The 14,035-nt window shown below is 39.8% G+C and overlaps 1 protein-coding gene across 2 annotated transcripts in view; it reads left to right on the forward strand.

The window, feature by feature from the left end:
• The window catches only part of SLIT1 (slit guidance ligand 1), a 241,731-nt gene that overhangs the window by 14,324 nt on the left and 213,372 nt on the right, over positions 1-14,035 (forward strand). For both annotated transcript variants that reach the window (XM_020997034.2, XM_020997035.2), the window contains exons 2-4: positions 5,824-5,895; positions 6,816-6,887; positions 11,880-11,951. In XM_020997034.2, the coding sequence (XP_020852693.1) occupies positions 5,824-5,895; positions 6,816-6,887; positions 11,880-11,951 (216 nt within the window). The remainder of the gene's footprint in view (positions 1-5,823; positions 5,896-6,815; positions 6,888-11,879; positions 11,952-14,035) is intronic.

Consider the following 14,035-nt stretch of genomic DNA (forward strand, 5'->3'; position numbering starts at 1 on the left):
CTCCCTGGAATCCCCTGAAGGCCTGCCTATACCTTGTAGCTTCCCCAGACAGCTGTTGGAAGATCACCATGGTAACTCTGGGGCTCTGTGATCAGAAGGACCACCTGTTTGAAAAATAGGAGCTTAATAAAAATGACCCTTTTTCCCCTTTGCTTCATTCAGACAGATTTTGTGGAGATTTCAAGTGAGAGTGATTGGCCCCAGGTTGGAAATCTGATCTTGATGGGCAGCCATGCTGAGAGGGGCAGGTGGGATTGCCCATTGGAGGCAATTTTCTCACCCTAAGTGGTAATAATTTCCCCCTTAAACTGCAAACTTATGAACTTTATTAGCCTTTTAAAGATGTCTCTTTCTTGTGGGGGAGCTGCAGCTTTAATGGCTCTCCCCTGGGGTTGACAGCACTTAGTTTCCAGGGTCAGAGGAGTGTGGCTGAAGAGGCAGCTGTTCCTGGTACTCTGAGCATTGATGTGGGGGCAGTGGCCTACATGTGGGGCCATCCATGGCTTTTCACACCCAATCAGAAATCAATCTGCCAGGGTAGAACTCGAGGGATCTTGCCAGGGGTTTTTGTTGTTTGCTGCCTGGACTATTTTTTTGTTAATATCGTAGGGCGAATAGGGTACTTTGGATGCAAAGGTGGAGAGGCTGCAAGTGACATCTTAGAGCACAAATAGGAGGGCCTCCTACTATGCTGGCAAACAACTGAATCAAGTGACAACTGATTGTACCAGTACTTCCTCTAGAGGTATCTAAGGGAACCTACTAATCAGAATTAGGTTGATGCATCTTAGATCTGAAATAGGGGGCCCATCTAGCTTGCTGAGGACTTCCTCTAGGTCTCTTGACTTCAACATATTTACAGAATTAAAGGAAGAAGTAAAATCAACCCCCCAAATCACAAAAGGCACCTGTAGCTAGAAAAATCTCAGGAGGAAATAGTAACCAAACTCCCCCCAAATGGCATGGAGAGTTTGACTGCATCAATGGAGGCAACTAAAGAAAGCCAAATGTCAGATAATTTGGTTAAACTGGAGAAACAAGCTCAGAAAATAACTAGAAAAAGATTTGGGAAAAATGCAGATGAAAGCAATAGATTTAGAAGGCCAACAAGAAGAAACCTCAGAATTATTGAGATTCTGGACAATATTGAAAGAAAAGACTGATTTCAGGAAATTGTACAATAAAGAGTGTTCGAGTCAGTGTTGGGAGAATTGATTTGAATTCCAAATCAAACACTTAATTAACTTTGTGAGCTTGGGCAGGCCTCTTAACTCTCACAGCCTCAGTTTCTTCATCTGTAAAAATGGAAGAAATAATATTTATACTTCCAATTTCATAGGGTTGTTATTGTGAGCAAGCTTTAAAACACTATATTATTATGAATTGCTTTCATTGTTGTTATTGTTGTTTTTAGCATTTTAAAGTTTCAAAGCCAAATACACTCTATAAATAAAATTCACAGGAAGCCAATAAAGAAAAATTTAACATTCAACTCACCTAGACACATCATCATCAAACTTCAAAACCACAATGACAAAAGAAAAATCTCTTCAAGCCACCCAGAGGAAGAAACAGATAACCTATCAAAAACTATTGCCAGGGTCTCAGAAGATTGTCTAAAAAATGAGGAATGATTAGAAAGAAGTTAGAATATGACACACAAAGTTTTTAAACATGGGCCTTAATTCCAGAAATAAATCCCTAGCTATCTAAATTCCATTGGAAAACAAATGATGGACATTTAAAAACCAGAAGGTTCTCAAAGTATTTTATGGAGGAAAAACCATATTTCAAAAGAGCTTTTTGGAACTGAGCTGTAGAAGTACCAGGAAAGCTAAGTACTTGGAACAGTGGCTATTTTTCAGTTATGATCGAATTGTTGTTATCTTAATTGAAAGAACCTCCATAGGGTACTTAAAAATAACTACATTATTGATTAAATTTATGAAATGATACAGCTGACCTTGGGGTGGAGAAGACAATAGAGAGGTAAACCAAATGAACAGAAATAAAGGTATATAATCAAGAGGAAGTCACAGATAAGCAAAGGGAACAAAGTAAAGCCAGGTAAATGACTGGAGAAGAGCTGGGATTGGTGGGCATACCCAGGTGAAGCTCCTATTTTTGTTAAGAAGGCAAGATGCTTTTAGAGTAGAGCATATTTAACCTGCTTTTGTGTCCTGGACCGCTTTGGTTGTCTTGTGAAACCTATGGACTTCTTCTCAGAATAATATATATGTGCATATATAGCTTTTTGGGTGAGGCAATGGGGTTAAATGACTTGCCCCGGTCACACAGCTAGTAAGTGTCGAGTGTTTGAGGCTGGATTTGAACTCGGATCCTCTTGACTCCAAGGCCAGAGCTCTATCCACTGCGCCACCTAGCTGCCCCTAATATTTTTAAATAATTGGAGGAAATACTGTTTTTCAGTTAGATGTTAGTGAAAATAAAGATTTTTTTTATATGCTAGTTCAAGGACCCCTTAAAATTTACCCATGTTCCCCAGGTTAAGAACCCCTTTTTTAGAGATTGCTGATGTTCACTTGTTTCGGTCGTGTCAGACTCTTTGTGACCCCCACTCCCTTTGGGGTTTTCTTGGCAAAGGTACTAGGTTGGTTTGCCATTTCCTTCTCCAGCTCATTTTACAGATGAGGAAGGTGAGGCAAACAGGGGTAAGTGACTTGCCCAGGGTTACACAGCTAGTGAGTGTCTGAGGTCAAATTTGAACTCAGGTCTTCCTGACTCCAAGCCCTGTGCTCTTATCTACTGTACCACATAACTGCCCATTTTAAAGATATTTAGAGTTCAAAGCACAAAATACAGGAATTTAAATATATATATAGATATAGATATAGATATAGATATAGATATAGATATAGATATAGATATATCCATATCTATATATAGATATAGATATATTCTTTCATTGAAATTGCTTTAGTAATAGAAATAGCAAAATAAAGTTTTATTCTTTTATCTAATATCCTGTTACATTTCTAAGACAAAAAAACAAAAAAAGTAGATGTCAAATTTGACAATTGCAGGATTACATTTACATGAATTGAGCTCTCCCATTAACAAGAAAAAGGGGTATAGAATGGATGCAAAAACATAGTGCAGCTGATGTGCTTGTCCTCATCTGGACTAGAATCCTCTGCATTGGACCTGAGAACTCAACCATCATACCTGGGTCTTCCAGAATCCAGGCCTCAGTCCCAGGAGAAATGAATCTCTTTGTATTTGGAACTCCAGCCCTAAAGCCAAACCTAACTGAAGGGTGAATGGGTGCAAGCTGGTCCACTTAGTCCACTTTATCTACTGGCTGGCCTAGGTACCAGACAGTGCTTCAGCATCCTATCCACTCTGAGCTTTTCATTGCCTGCTTTCTACTGTACTGCTCTCCCCTTGCCTTCCTTTCCACCTCACTAGAACAAAACCCTACTCCTGATTTCTATTTCTCTATATGTATTGTCTTCTGCTATTAGAATGTAAGGTCCTTAAGGGCAGGAACTCTACCTTTAAAAAATATGTTTTCAGTGCTTAGCACAAAAAGATGGACACAGATATCTCTGATTATATCTGTGTCCATCTTTTTGTATTAGACATGCATTCTGTAGGCAACATGACTAAATGGCATTATGTGCCAAGAATTGTGCCAAGAACAGAGCTGGTGACAATACTTGATTGAGAAATGGGGATTTAATAGACATATATCGAGAACTTAATGGGCAAAGTAAGGAATATCAATTTCTTTTTAAGCATTCATGGAATATTTACAAAAATGGATCATGTTCTTGGCCAGAGTGGTCATAAGCAAATCTGGAAAGGTATAAATCTAAAATACATTAATGGACCTTAATATATTCAAACTAGGAGTAAACAGTGATAGATGATCAATGCCTAGATCTTCATGAGATTTTAAAAAGCAATTTATTAATGCTTTGGTTAAAAAAGGATTTAATAATAGCAGATTACCTTCAAAGATAATGACAACAGAAATACCACTCAAGGTATTTCTCAATGTAGGCAGCCAGTTCAGTGCTTAGAGGCAAATTTATAGCTTTGAATCCCCAGATTGTCAAGAGAGACAAAGAATGAATTAACAAATTAAGTCTGCATTTAAAGAATGTGGATAATATGCAAAGTAATACACCAAAAAGAAAGTTGAAAAAGAGGATTATTAAAATTAGAACAGAAATTAATAACATGGAAAACAAAAGAACAATTGAAATAAGACTAATGACTTATTTGTATAATCAAGAAAGTTGATTTAAAAAGCCCTAAAACTTAAATTTAAAAAGAGAGAACTCAGTTACCAGAATTAGAAACATAAAGGGGACATGATAATGTATGCAGTAAACTTAAGAGAAGATTTATGCTAATAGATTTTAGAACTTAAGAAATAGAAGAATATCTGCAAAAAATAGCAAACATCCAATCTGACACAACTGGAAACAGATACCCTTAACAGACCAATCTCAATGAGAAATCAAATAAGTCATTAACGAACCTAAGTTGAAATCCCAGCTATCATACTTGACAATAAAAGCTGGCATTTTTATTGTAGTGAAATTTTGCAGAGCAGTTTATATACATTATTTGAGCATCCCAACATCATTTGAACATCACGGTATCAGTGTGAGGTAGCTTATCTTGTGTTTGTTGTTATTCAGTCATCTCCAACTCTTTGTGACCCCATTTGAGGTTTTCTCATCAAAGATACTGGAATGGCTTGCCATTTCCTTCTCCAGCTCATTTTACGGATGAGGAAACTGAGGCAAACAGGGTTAAGTGACTTGCCCAGGGTCACCCAGCTAGTGTCTGAGGCTGGATTTGAACTCACGAAGATGAGTCTTCCTTACTCCAAGTCCAGTGCCCTATCCACGGTGCCACCTAGCTGCTTCAGACCTACATTAATCTGAAAGAAAGGATAGGTAGTAATAATAACAAAAACTGATATTTTATAGCTCTTTAAAATTTGCAAAGTACTTTACATACATCATGTCATTTGGTCCTCATAACAACCTTAGGAGATAGGTGCTACAGCAATCATCATTCCCATTTCACGAAGCTAGAGTTCAGAAAAGTGATATAATTTGCCCAAGTCAAGAATTCTTTCCACTACAATATATCCATCCACTCAGCAGACACTTATTATACATCAGGATCAGAACCAATGGAAAAACGTTGCAGGAAGAATGTACCAGTTTCATTATTTACAGGCCACTGTGAGCAAATGAACATGGATAAGTGGGACAATGACTTGTAGAGGCAGAATTCTAGAAGGTGGAGGAGAGGACGTCTTCCCCATATTTAGGGGAGTGCCAAATGCACGCAGGCAGGAGGAGGCATGTGAAGTTCAGGGAACAGCTAGCAGTCCAATTTGGCTGGACAGAGAATACATGAAAATGAAGAATATGAAACAAAGCTGGAAGGTTAGCTAAAGGCAGGTTGTGGAAGACCTTAAATATCAGGCTAAGGATATTGAGTTTTATTTTATGGACAATAGGGAGCCATTGAAAATTTTTGAGCTGGGGAGTGAAATGATCAGAACTCTGCCTTAGAATGATTATTTTGGTCCCATGTGAAGGAAGATTTTAGAAAGGAATGAATAGAGACAGGGAAATGCAAAGGAAACTCACAAAATGCCACTTAAGGCTATGTGCTACCCTTGTATCTTCAGGCATATCAGTTGGGAAACACAGAGTCCTATTTAACAGATGGCAGGCATAAGTTGGGCAGTGTGGTTCTGGAGGAAAGACCATGTAGTCTGTCCTTACTCGAGTCTGCTCACCCGATGTTCTTTCTTCTTTGCTCCCCTAGAGAGCTCAACGGGAATAACATCACTCGGATCCACAAGAATGACTTTGCAGGACTGAAGCAGCTTCGAGTGTTGTGAGTGTTTTCCTTTCTTTGCCTTCCTCCCAAGTGCCCTGCCCTTTTCTCTATTTCCTTGCCCAGCCTCAGCACTTTTGCTGCGGGACTACCTGGGTCAACTTTGGCCGTAGAAGTGAGATCGGAGAAGGTCCTGTTAAGGGGCAAAGTCTTGACCCAGAGCAGCAGAGAAAAGCAGGAGACCTGTTAAACTTTCATACCAAGCGAAAGGATGCTGTTGTAGGTTCACCATTGCCTTGAAATCTTGCATCCTTTCATTTGGGATATAGGGAGACACAAGATCAGGGAGGGCATGGGGAAATAAAGAACAAAACCAAGAGCCTGTGTATGGGTAGTGATGATTTGGCATAGGTGTCTCATTTTCATCCAAAGCAGACGGTGGGTTGTGTGATGTCTGCCAGCTGCCAGTGCATTTTCTGCCCTCGTAAGCCCTGCCCAGTTGGCACCATCCTTTGCCCACTTATAGCATACTGTACTTGCTGTTCTGCTGCCTGGACATGTGCCTCCGGGTTGGTGCTGGAGGCTTTGCCGGGATGGACGTTCATGCTGGGCATGCTAGACCCATGCCCCACGCTCACTGCTGACTAAACCAGGGTTTTCCCTTGCTGTGTTTTTGAAAAGATAATCTGGTAGCTTGGTAGATGCATGGCCTTATGCCATAGGGGTGCCCGTTTCCAGAGAGGCAGGCCTAGGGAGGGGAGGAGGCATTTATGTAGCAGGGTCTGGTTCTGGGAAGAAGCCTCCATTTTGAATTCACCAGATTTCAAGGAAATCTTATCTACTCAAGAAGGGTTTTAATAGGATGCCCCTGGGTTGTGTACTTTCTTTATCATTCCTTCACTAAGCATCTTGATCTGAATTTGCCTCCTGTTTCTTGGAATCCTTGACCTAGAGCAGCCTTTGTCTCTTTGCCTTACCAGACAACTGATGGAAAATCAGATTGGAGCAGTGGAGCGAGGAGCTTTTGATGACATGAGGGAGCTGGAGAGACTGTGAGTATCCACAGGGCACAAGGATGGGGGAGAAGTTGGATGTACACAGGACTCCATGCATTAATTTTTTACTCATGGTGTCCCAGCCATGTATCTGAGGCTTGTAAAAAAATATAACAGGAGGAGACCGTTCCTTTTCCTTCTTCCCACCAGTTTTGTTTAATGTTTTATTGATGCACTTTAAAATACATTGCTGTCATTTCCAAATACATTTCTCTCTTCACAATTGATAATGGCTTAGCTGACAGTTAGGACTGAGTCATCTAGCAATGGTTTTAATTGGCTATTATATCCTTGCTGTTTGGCATGATGCTGATTGACAGCTCAGCCAGGCAGTGATGGAGGCGGGATATAGGAACATCCACTGACCCTGTATGTGTCTTCCTCTGTCCACCTCGTCACTGGTTCAGCATAGAGGTCTTTGACATCAGTAGCCTGGAGGCGACATGTGCTGTGCTTCTCTTTAAAGCAGGGGCAGCAGTTGGAACATTGAAGCATATTCAAATTGTTGTTGAGTAGTTCCCTTAACCACCTCTTGAGCAACTGTGGCAGCAGGTAGGTAGGGCTTCCAGGTGGGTCCTATGTATTAGCAAATGGCACAATGACTTCAGATCATTGGAGTTCACCAGTATGATGATGGCTTTGGTTAGACTTAAAGAGGAGGATGGCTAGAAGAAAACAACCCTCAACAAAGATCTTCCAAAACAGCTGAGGGCCAAGTCAACCAGAGACATGGTAGGACAGAGATGGGTTTTGTTTTTAATCACCTCCTGATGTGATATGTGGTGAACTGCCAGCGGGTGTACTAGGGGCTGTTTTCTATTCCCTTTTCCAGCTTTTCTCTTCCCTGATCTGACTTAGGAATACTTAGGAGTTATGACTAACCTCCTTTTTTAAGAGAAAGTAACATGAAAGAGAAATCTGGAGGAAGAAACTCTTCAGTGTGTGTGTGTGAAGTGAGGAAGAGGAGATAATTTAATTCCTTCTGAATAAGTTGTGTGGCACCAGACGAATCATTTCACATCTCTGAACCATAGTTCTCCCATTTGAAAATAAGAATCATAGTCTGATCTCTACTACTAGGGATTGTGTGAGAAAAAAAAGTATTGTGGTTGGAGAAAGAAGCAACCAGAAACTGAAATACTCTGTTGTCAGTTACTATATAATGGTTAAGGGGCTTGAAGCCGTCTCTCCCCATTGTTTTGGAGTCTACAAAAATCTTTTTTTCCCTTCAAAAACGACTCTTATTTTCCCTTCAAAGAAAGACCATTGGAACAAACCCTTTTTACTGACAGGCAGGTAGGAAGGAATAGCCATAAACATAACATCTGTGCCAGACTGGACCTTTGTGATCTCTGGGGTAGAGGTTCTAACCTGCCTTGTGTAGCTGATGACAGGTTATTTTCCTGGAGTTGATTACAGGCTGATTACTGCCCTAAGGTCAGCCAGTTGCCAATGGATGTATGATTTTGTAGTTGCTGGAAGGAATTAAGAAAAACATTTTTGAGTTTTCTTAATTGTTCACATATTCTAATGCTGTTTTGGAGTTCTGCAGCTCAAACTATATGAAAAATTCCTTGGGCCAAACTGTGCTTGGCACATAGTAGGAACTAAATAAATGCTTGTTGAATTGAATTGAGGCCAGGGGCCATGTTTTGCATTTTAGCATACCCTATGGCACCTAATATAGTATTGAATTTTTAATAGAACTTAATAAACACTTACATGGAATTGAATGGTTCCTTGAATTTCAAAACATTATTTCTGGAGATATCAGGCTTTGTTAGACTGTGCAGTTTTGTGAATAGGATATAACTTCACAATTAAGAGGAACATGGGAAGAGTTGTTTGAATTGATACAGAGTGAAATAAATAGAACCTAGGGGACAAAGTATATAACAATTATGACAATGAAAATAAAGAGGACATTAAAATGAAAGTAAGTGCTGAGTAATTATAATGACTAACCTTGGTGTCCAACAAAGAGATGTGGAAATACCTCCTTCCTTTTAAAAGAGAGGTGGTAGACTATGGGTGGGGAACGTCGCATGTACTGTCAGATATGGTTACTGAGGTGATTGATATTGTCTAATTGTTTTTCTTTATTACAAAAGAACTTACTTGACAGTGTTGGGCACTATATCTGGAAGCGGCTGTGATATAAAGACACAAGGCTTCAAGAAAGCTTTTTTTTTTTAATAAAAAGAACATAAATATCATATTAGGCCAAGCTCAGTATTCTGTTTTCAACAATGATACCGAGAGGCATTTTTTTTTCAGGGGTGGTAGTTGACTTCAATGAAATCAACTTGAAAAAGTTAGAAATGCACCTCATATATCCCAGACTTTCTTTATTAATCTGTTATGGATCTACTGTTCATGAACATAGAATAGTAGAATTATAGAATCACAGAACTTAGAATCTGTCTGGTTCAAGCCAAGGAAGAGACTTGTTCAAGGTCATACAGCTGGGAGACTAGTTTCCACTCATTTCCCAGCTCTTTTTGTATCTCTTTAAATCATTAGCCACTTTTGATTCTTGTGAAAACAAATCCTAGAAGTTTATTGTCCGTGGTATAATGCGGTGCTTTCTGAAATCCCTTTATTGGCATTTATTTGCCTTTGAACTACATTTAAGGTTCAGTGGATGCCCATAGTTTAAGTATACTGGGGTGTCACATATAGCCTGTGTCGCCCCAATCTATAATCACGATTTTATAGACTTCAGTCATGAACGCTGTCATCTTCATTTTTCCAAAGAAGAAGGTATTCCTTTCTTGAAGATGTTTCTCAGAGGGTAGGTTTTTCACACATCTCTATCATTTTAGTTGCTTCCCATGGAACAATTTCAGTTTTGTTGGGCTGTTCTTTGCATTATCCTCCTTTTGTAAGTATGATGTGAAGAATTTTAAAAAGTCTCAGTCATGGAGAAACAGTCCTCTGCTAAAAATCCTACCCTGATGCCTCATTGTAGGATGGGGGTGATCTGGGATAATCGAAGGCTATGCTGGCAGAATACAAGCTCTGCTAGGCCTTCCCAAGCCGGAAGGCTTTTGAGCAGGACCAAGTGATAGACTACATGTCTGTCTTCCAGGGACCTGTCTGTCTATAGTCAGAGAAGCTCTTTACCAGAAGTTTGGCCACAGGATAATAAGTATTTTTGGCTGTAGAATTCATAAAGAATGTCTGCCAAGGCAAAGCATTGTTATGATACAAATTAATAGAGAGGATGTCCCTGTACATGAAACCATGTATCCCTTAAGCTGAAATGTGGGCAGATAACAAGTTTTCATGAAATTAACTAATTCGGAAAGGGAAGGAGGAGTCCAAACCTCAAGGTCTAGTCAGAAATTGTTGATAGAATTGCAGGATGTTAGAGCTAGAAGGGGACCTTAGAGATAATCTAGCCCCCTTCATTTTATAGATGAGGAAACTGAGGCCCAGAAAAGGAATATGACTTGATCCAGCTTATATCTCCTCCTACATGAAGCTTTTCTTGATCTTCCTCAGCTTCCTCCCTCCTAAAACTACTTTGTTTTTTTAAATATATTTTCTATTTTATATATATACATACACACATATGTATATATCTATATCTATATACACACACACATGTTATCTTCTCTCTTAGAATGTAAGCTCCTTAAGGAAAAAGATTGTTCCACTTTTATCTTTGTATCACCAGTGCTTATTTGAGTCTCACACATAGTAAGTGCTTAATAAATGGTTTCTTGCTTCCTTGCTCGACCCAAGGCCATACACAGCTAGGAAGTGACCGAGCTGGGAGTAGAACCCAGGCCTCCGGACTCCCAGTCTCATATTCTTTCTCTCACAACAGACTGCTTTTCTCCCTTGGATTATCTTTCCTAGTCAGGTTATATTTATAGAACTCAGAGTTTCTTCCTTGACCCATGGGAAAACTGTAACTATATTGGTAATTTTTCCAGATAAATTAAAACTTTGTATAAGATGACCCATTTAAAAATGCTATGACAAATGAGTGTCATTTAAATGGACTGCTAAAAGTAGATGTGTAAGTTTTTGAACATATGCCCTAAATTCCCCTCCTTCCCTCTTGTTTCTCACTAATTGCCCAAATTTAAGTGAGTCTGTGTAGGTTGTCTTTGGCAGCTTGGTTATCTGAATTGGCAGAGTATTCAAGGTTTAGGATTTTGGGGTTTCAGGTAATAATGGGAGCTCATGTTTATATAGCACATATCTAATATGAGGAGCAGTTGGTTAACAATAGGTTAGGCGTTCCAGAAGGCATAAAAGTAGGTTTGGGTAGAGTAGGATAAGGGCCTAAGTGATACAGATAGGAAGGAATTTGGAGTTATGGCCAGGGAAAGGAACTTAAGCCTAGAAGCGATTCATGGGGATTCTCCATGAAGCCACAGAGAAATAGATTGTTACTTCTTCCACAGTAATAATAGTAACATTGGTTTTATCATGAATCCCCAAGCAAGAGGTGAAAAAGTATGTGTGTTGGAATTGGAGGTTGCACCTGATAACAGAGCAGATGTTGAATTCTTGGTCCTGCCTAATGGTCAAGGCAAGGGTCAGTAGAGTCCTAAGGTCTGGCTGGTTACTGAGGAATTCCAAATCCACCTCCATTATACTATTCTTCCTAAAGTGAGTATGAGGTCAAGAAGATGGTGTGACCAACACTGCTCCCATTTGGATTCTGATTCTGTCATTCACATTTTTTAAGAGTGTCTAGCTGTTTGCCAGAGGTAACTATCTTTTTTTTTTTTTACTAGACTGATGCCAGTTGAGTGGTTGGTTTTTTTTAGTACCTCATGACAAAATCACTACAGGGCACAAGATGCTAAAATGAAAAAAAAAATCAGCAGCGGAGAATGTGTGTACATGGACATATACATAAGCCCATTATTAGGAAGAATTGAGATAACTCAACATTTTTCTATTGTGGAGCAAATTTCTTCTTTTCCTCTAAAAAATTAGTTATTTTAACTTTTTCCTTTTCTCCAGACGACTGAACCGGAACCATCTGCACTTGTTACCAGAACTACTGTTCCAGAATAACCAGGCGCTTTCAAGGCTGTGAGTAACCTTTTTTCATCCTTAGAACATTCTTCTGTTCTTGTCATTTTTGGCAGGATAAGTGGGGACTGGTGGGGAGTCAGTGAAGATTGCATCTGCAGAGGCTCTTCTTAGAACTGCCTGCCATTAGATCGCCTCTCACCCGGCCAGAAACACTCATGGAATCCAAGGTCGAACTCTTTTTATGAGAACAGTACACTCAAATGTTGCTTTATCATAAGAACTCAAATGTTAGCTTGATCACAATCCCTTCCACTTAGGAGGGACTGTGGTTTTCTATCATAGTCTTCCTGGCTATGATAGAAGAAATAAAGGAAGCATTATGAGAGTGTGTGGTTGTCCTTAATGATATCCCCTTTAACAGGTTGGACTTGTAATAGCCAAACACCCTTAACTTCCTTTTATATCCTGTTATGAATCTCGGTCTCCAAATCAGGAAGACGTAGGTCCAAATTCTGACTCTGATAGTATCTGTGTGATCCTGGGCAAGTCACTTAACCTTTCTGTGTCTTTGGAAACTCCCTACGACTTAAGAGTTGGGATCTAATCTGGCAAAAGGAGTTCACTGCCTTGACAGTATCCCAGATCCTTAGTGTTTTTGCATAGACTGTATTATCTGTAGGTTTATCTAAGCCCTTCTTTGACCCATTTATATTTTAATCCTTTCCCACCAGGCATTCCCACATAAGCATTTGTTATGTGTAACACATTGTGTTAGCTCTGGGGAAATATGAGAGAAAATACAAGGGAAATAATACAAATATAAGGGAAGAAATAAGATAGTATTTCTCCCCTTAAGGAAATTAAAATCTAAAAGGGTGATCAACACAGATTATTGGTTGATTTTCTAATTTGTATTAAAAGAAGAGTAGGAAGTGAAATGAGATCAGATTTGGGAAGATTTCATGGAAGACATGGCAGCCGAACTATGTCTGGCAGGATGAATAATAATAACAAAAGCTAGCATTTGTCTAGTACCTCACTGAATCCTCTTGAGAGTTAAGTGCTATTATCTCCATTTTACAGATGAAGAAACTGAGCTGCAGAGAAGCTAAATGATTTGCCCAGGGTCACACGGTTGATGAGCATTTGAGGCAGGACTTGAACTGAGATCCTCCAAGTCTAGCATCCTATCCACTGTGCCACCTAGCAAGGATGTCGAGAGAAGGAGTTGGTGAGGGAGTCATAGGACCCAAATTCAAATCCAAGCCCTGCTATTTGCTATCTGTGTGACCTTGGGAAGTCAGTTCACCTTTCTGTGCCTTGGTTTCCTCAGCTGTAAGATCTAGTCTAGAGGGTTGTACTGGATGCCCTTTACAATCCCTAGCCATTCTAGACCTCTGATCCTTAATTCCATCTTATTAGGATCAGTCCGTCAGCCTAGCCTGTCAAGATATTCTCTAGTCCCATCATTCAGAGTGCCAACTATCCTTCCACAGCTTTGTGCCACCTGAAGATTTGACAAACAAGCCGTCTCTCCCTTCATCTAAGACACTGATTAAGACATCAAATAGCATGGGACCGGCAGATTCCTGGAGCCTTCCAAATTGATATCAGTGTTGTCTGCCCCATTAGACTGAGCTCCTTGAGAACCGAGACTGGATTTTACCTTTTTTTTGGTATACTCAGTGCTAAGTTTAGTACTTGCACATTGTAGGTAGTTAATAAATGCTCGTTCACTGATTGCCTACATTTGGAGTTTGGACATGGAGCAGTTCCTGAATAACAACAACAGCAGCAACAATAGTTAGCATTTCTATAGCGCTTGAAGGTTTACAGGGTGATGTTCTTCACAACAACCCTAGGTGAGGAAGGTGCAATTATTATTCTCATTTTAAAAAGGATTCCACTAACTGTACAATTGTTAGCCCACATCTCTCTTTTCGTCCACAAGAACCGCATGGAAGACTGTTGGATGTTGTGCTGAAATCTAGGTAAACTGTGACTACAGCATTCCCTTGAGCTCTCTGAGTAATAACCCTGTCAAAAAAGGAAGTGAGCTTGGTCAGGCATGACCTGCTGGTGAAGCCATGCTGGCTCACCAGTTCCTTTTCTGGCTGGTTCCAAACCATCTCTTTTATTAA

Source organism: Phascolarctos cinereus, unplaced genomic scaffold (assembly GCF_003287225.1).
Source record: "Phascolarctos cinereus isolate Bilbo 61053 unplaced genomic scaffold, phaCin_HiC Scaffold_3;HRSCAF=262, whole genome shotgun sequence".
Taxonomy (NCBI): Eukaryota; Metazoa; Chordata; class Mammalia; order Diprotodontia; family Phascolarctidae; genus Phascolarctos; species Phascolarctos cinereus.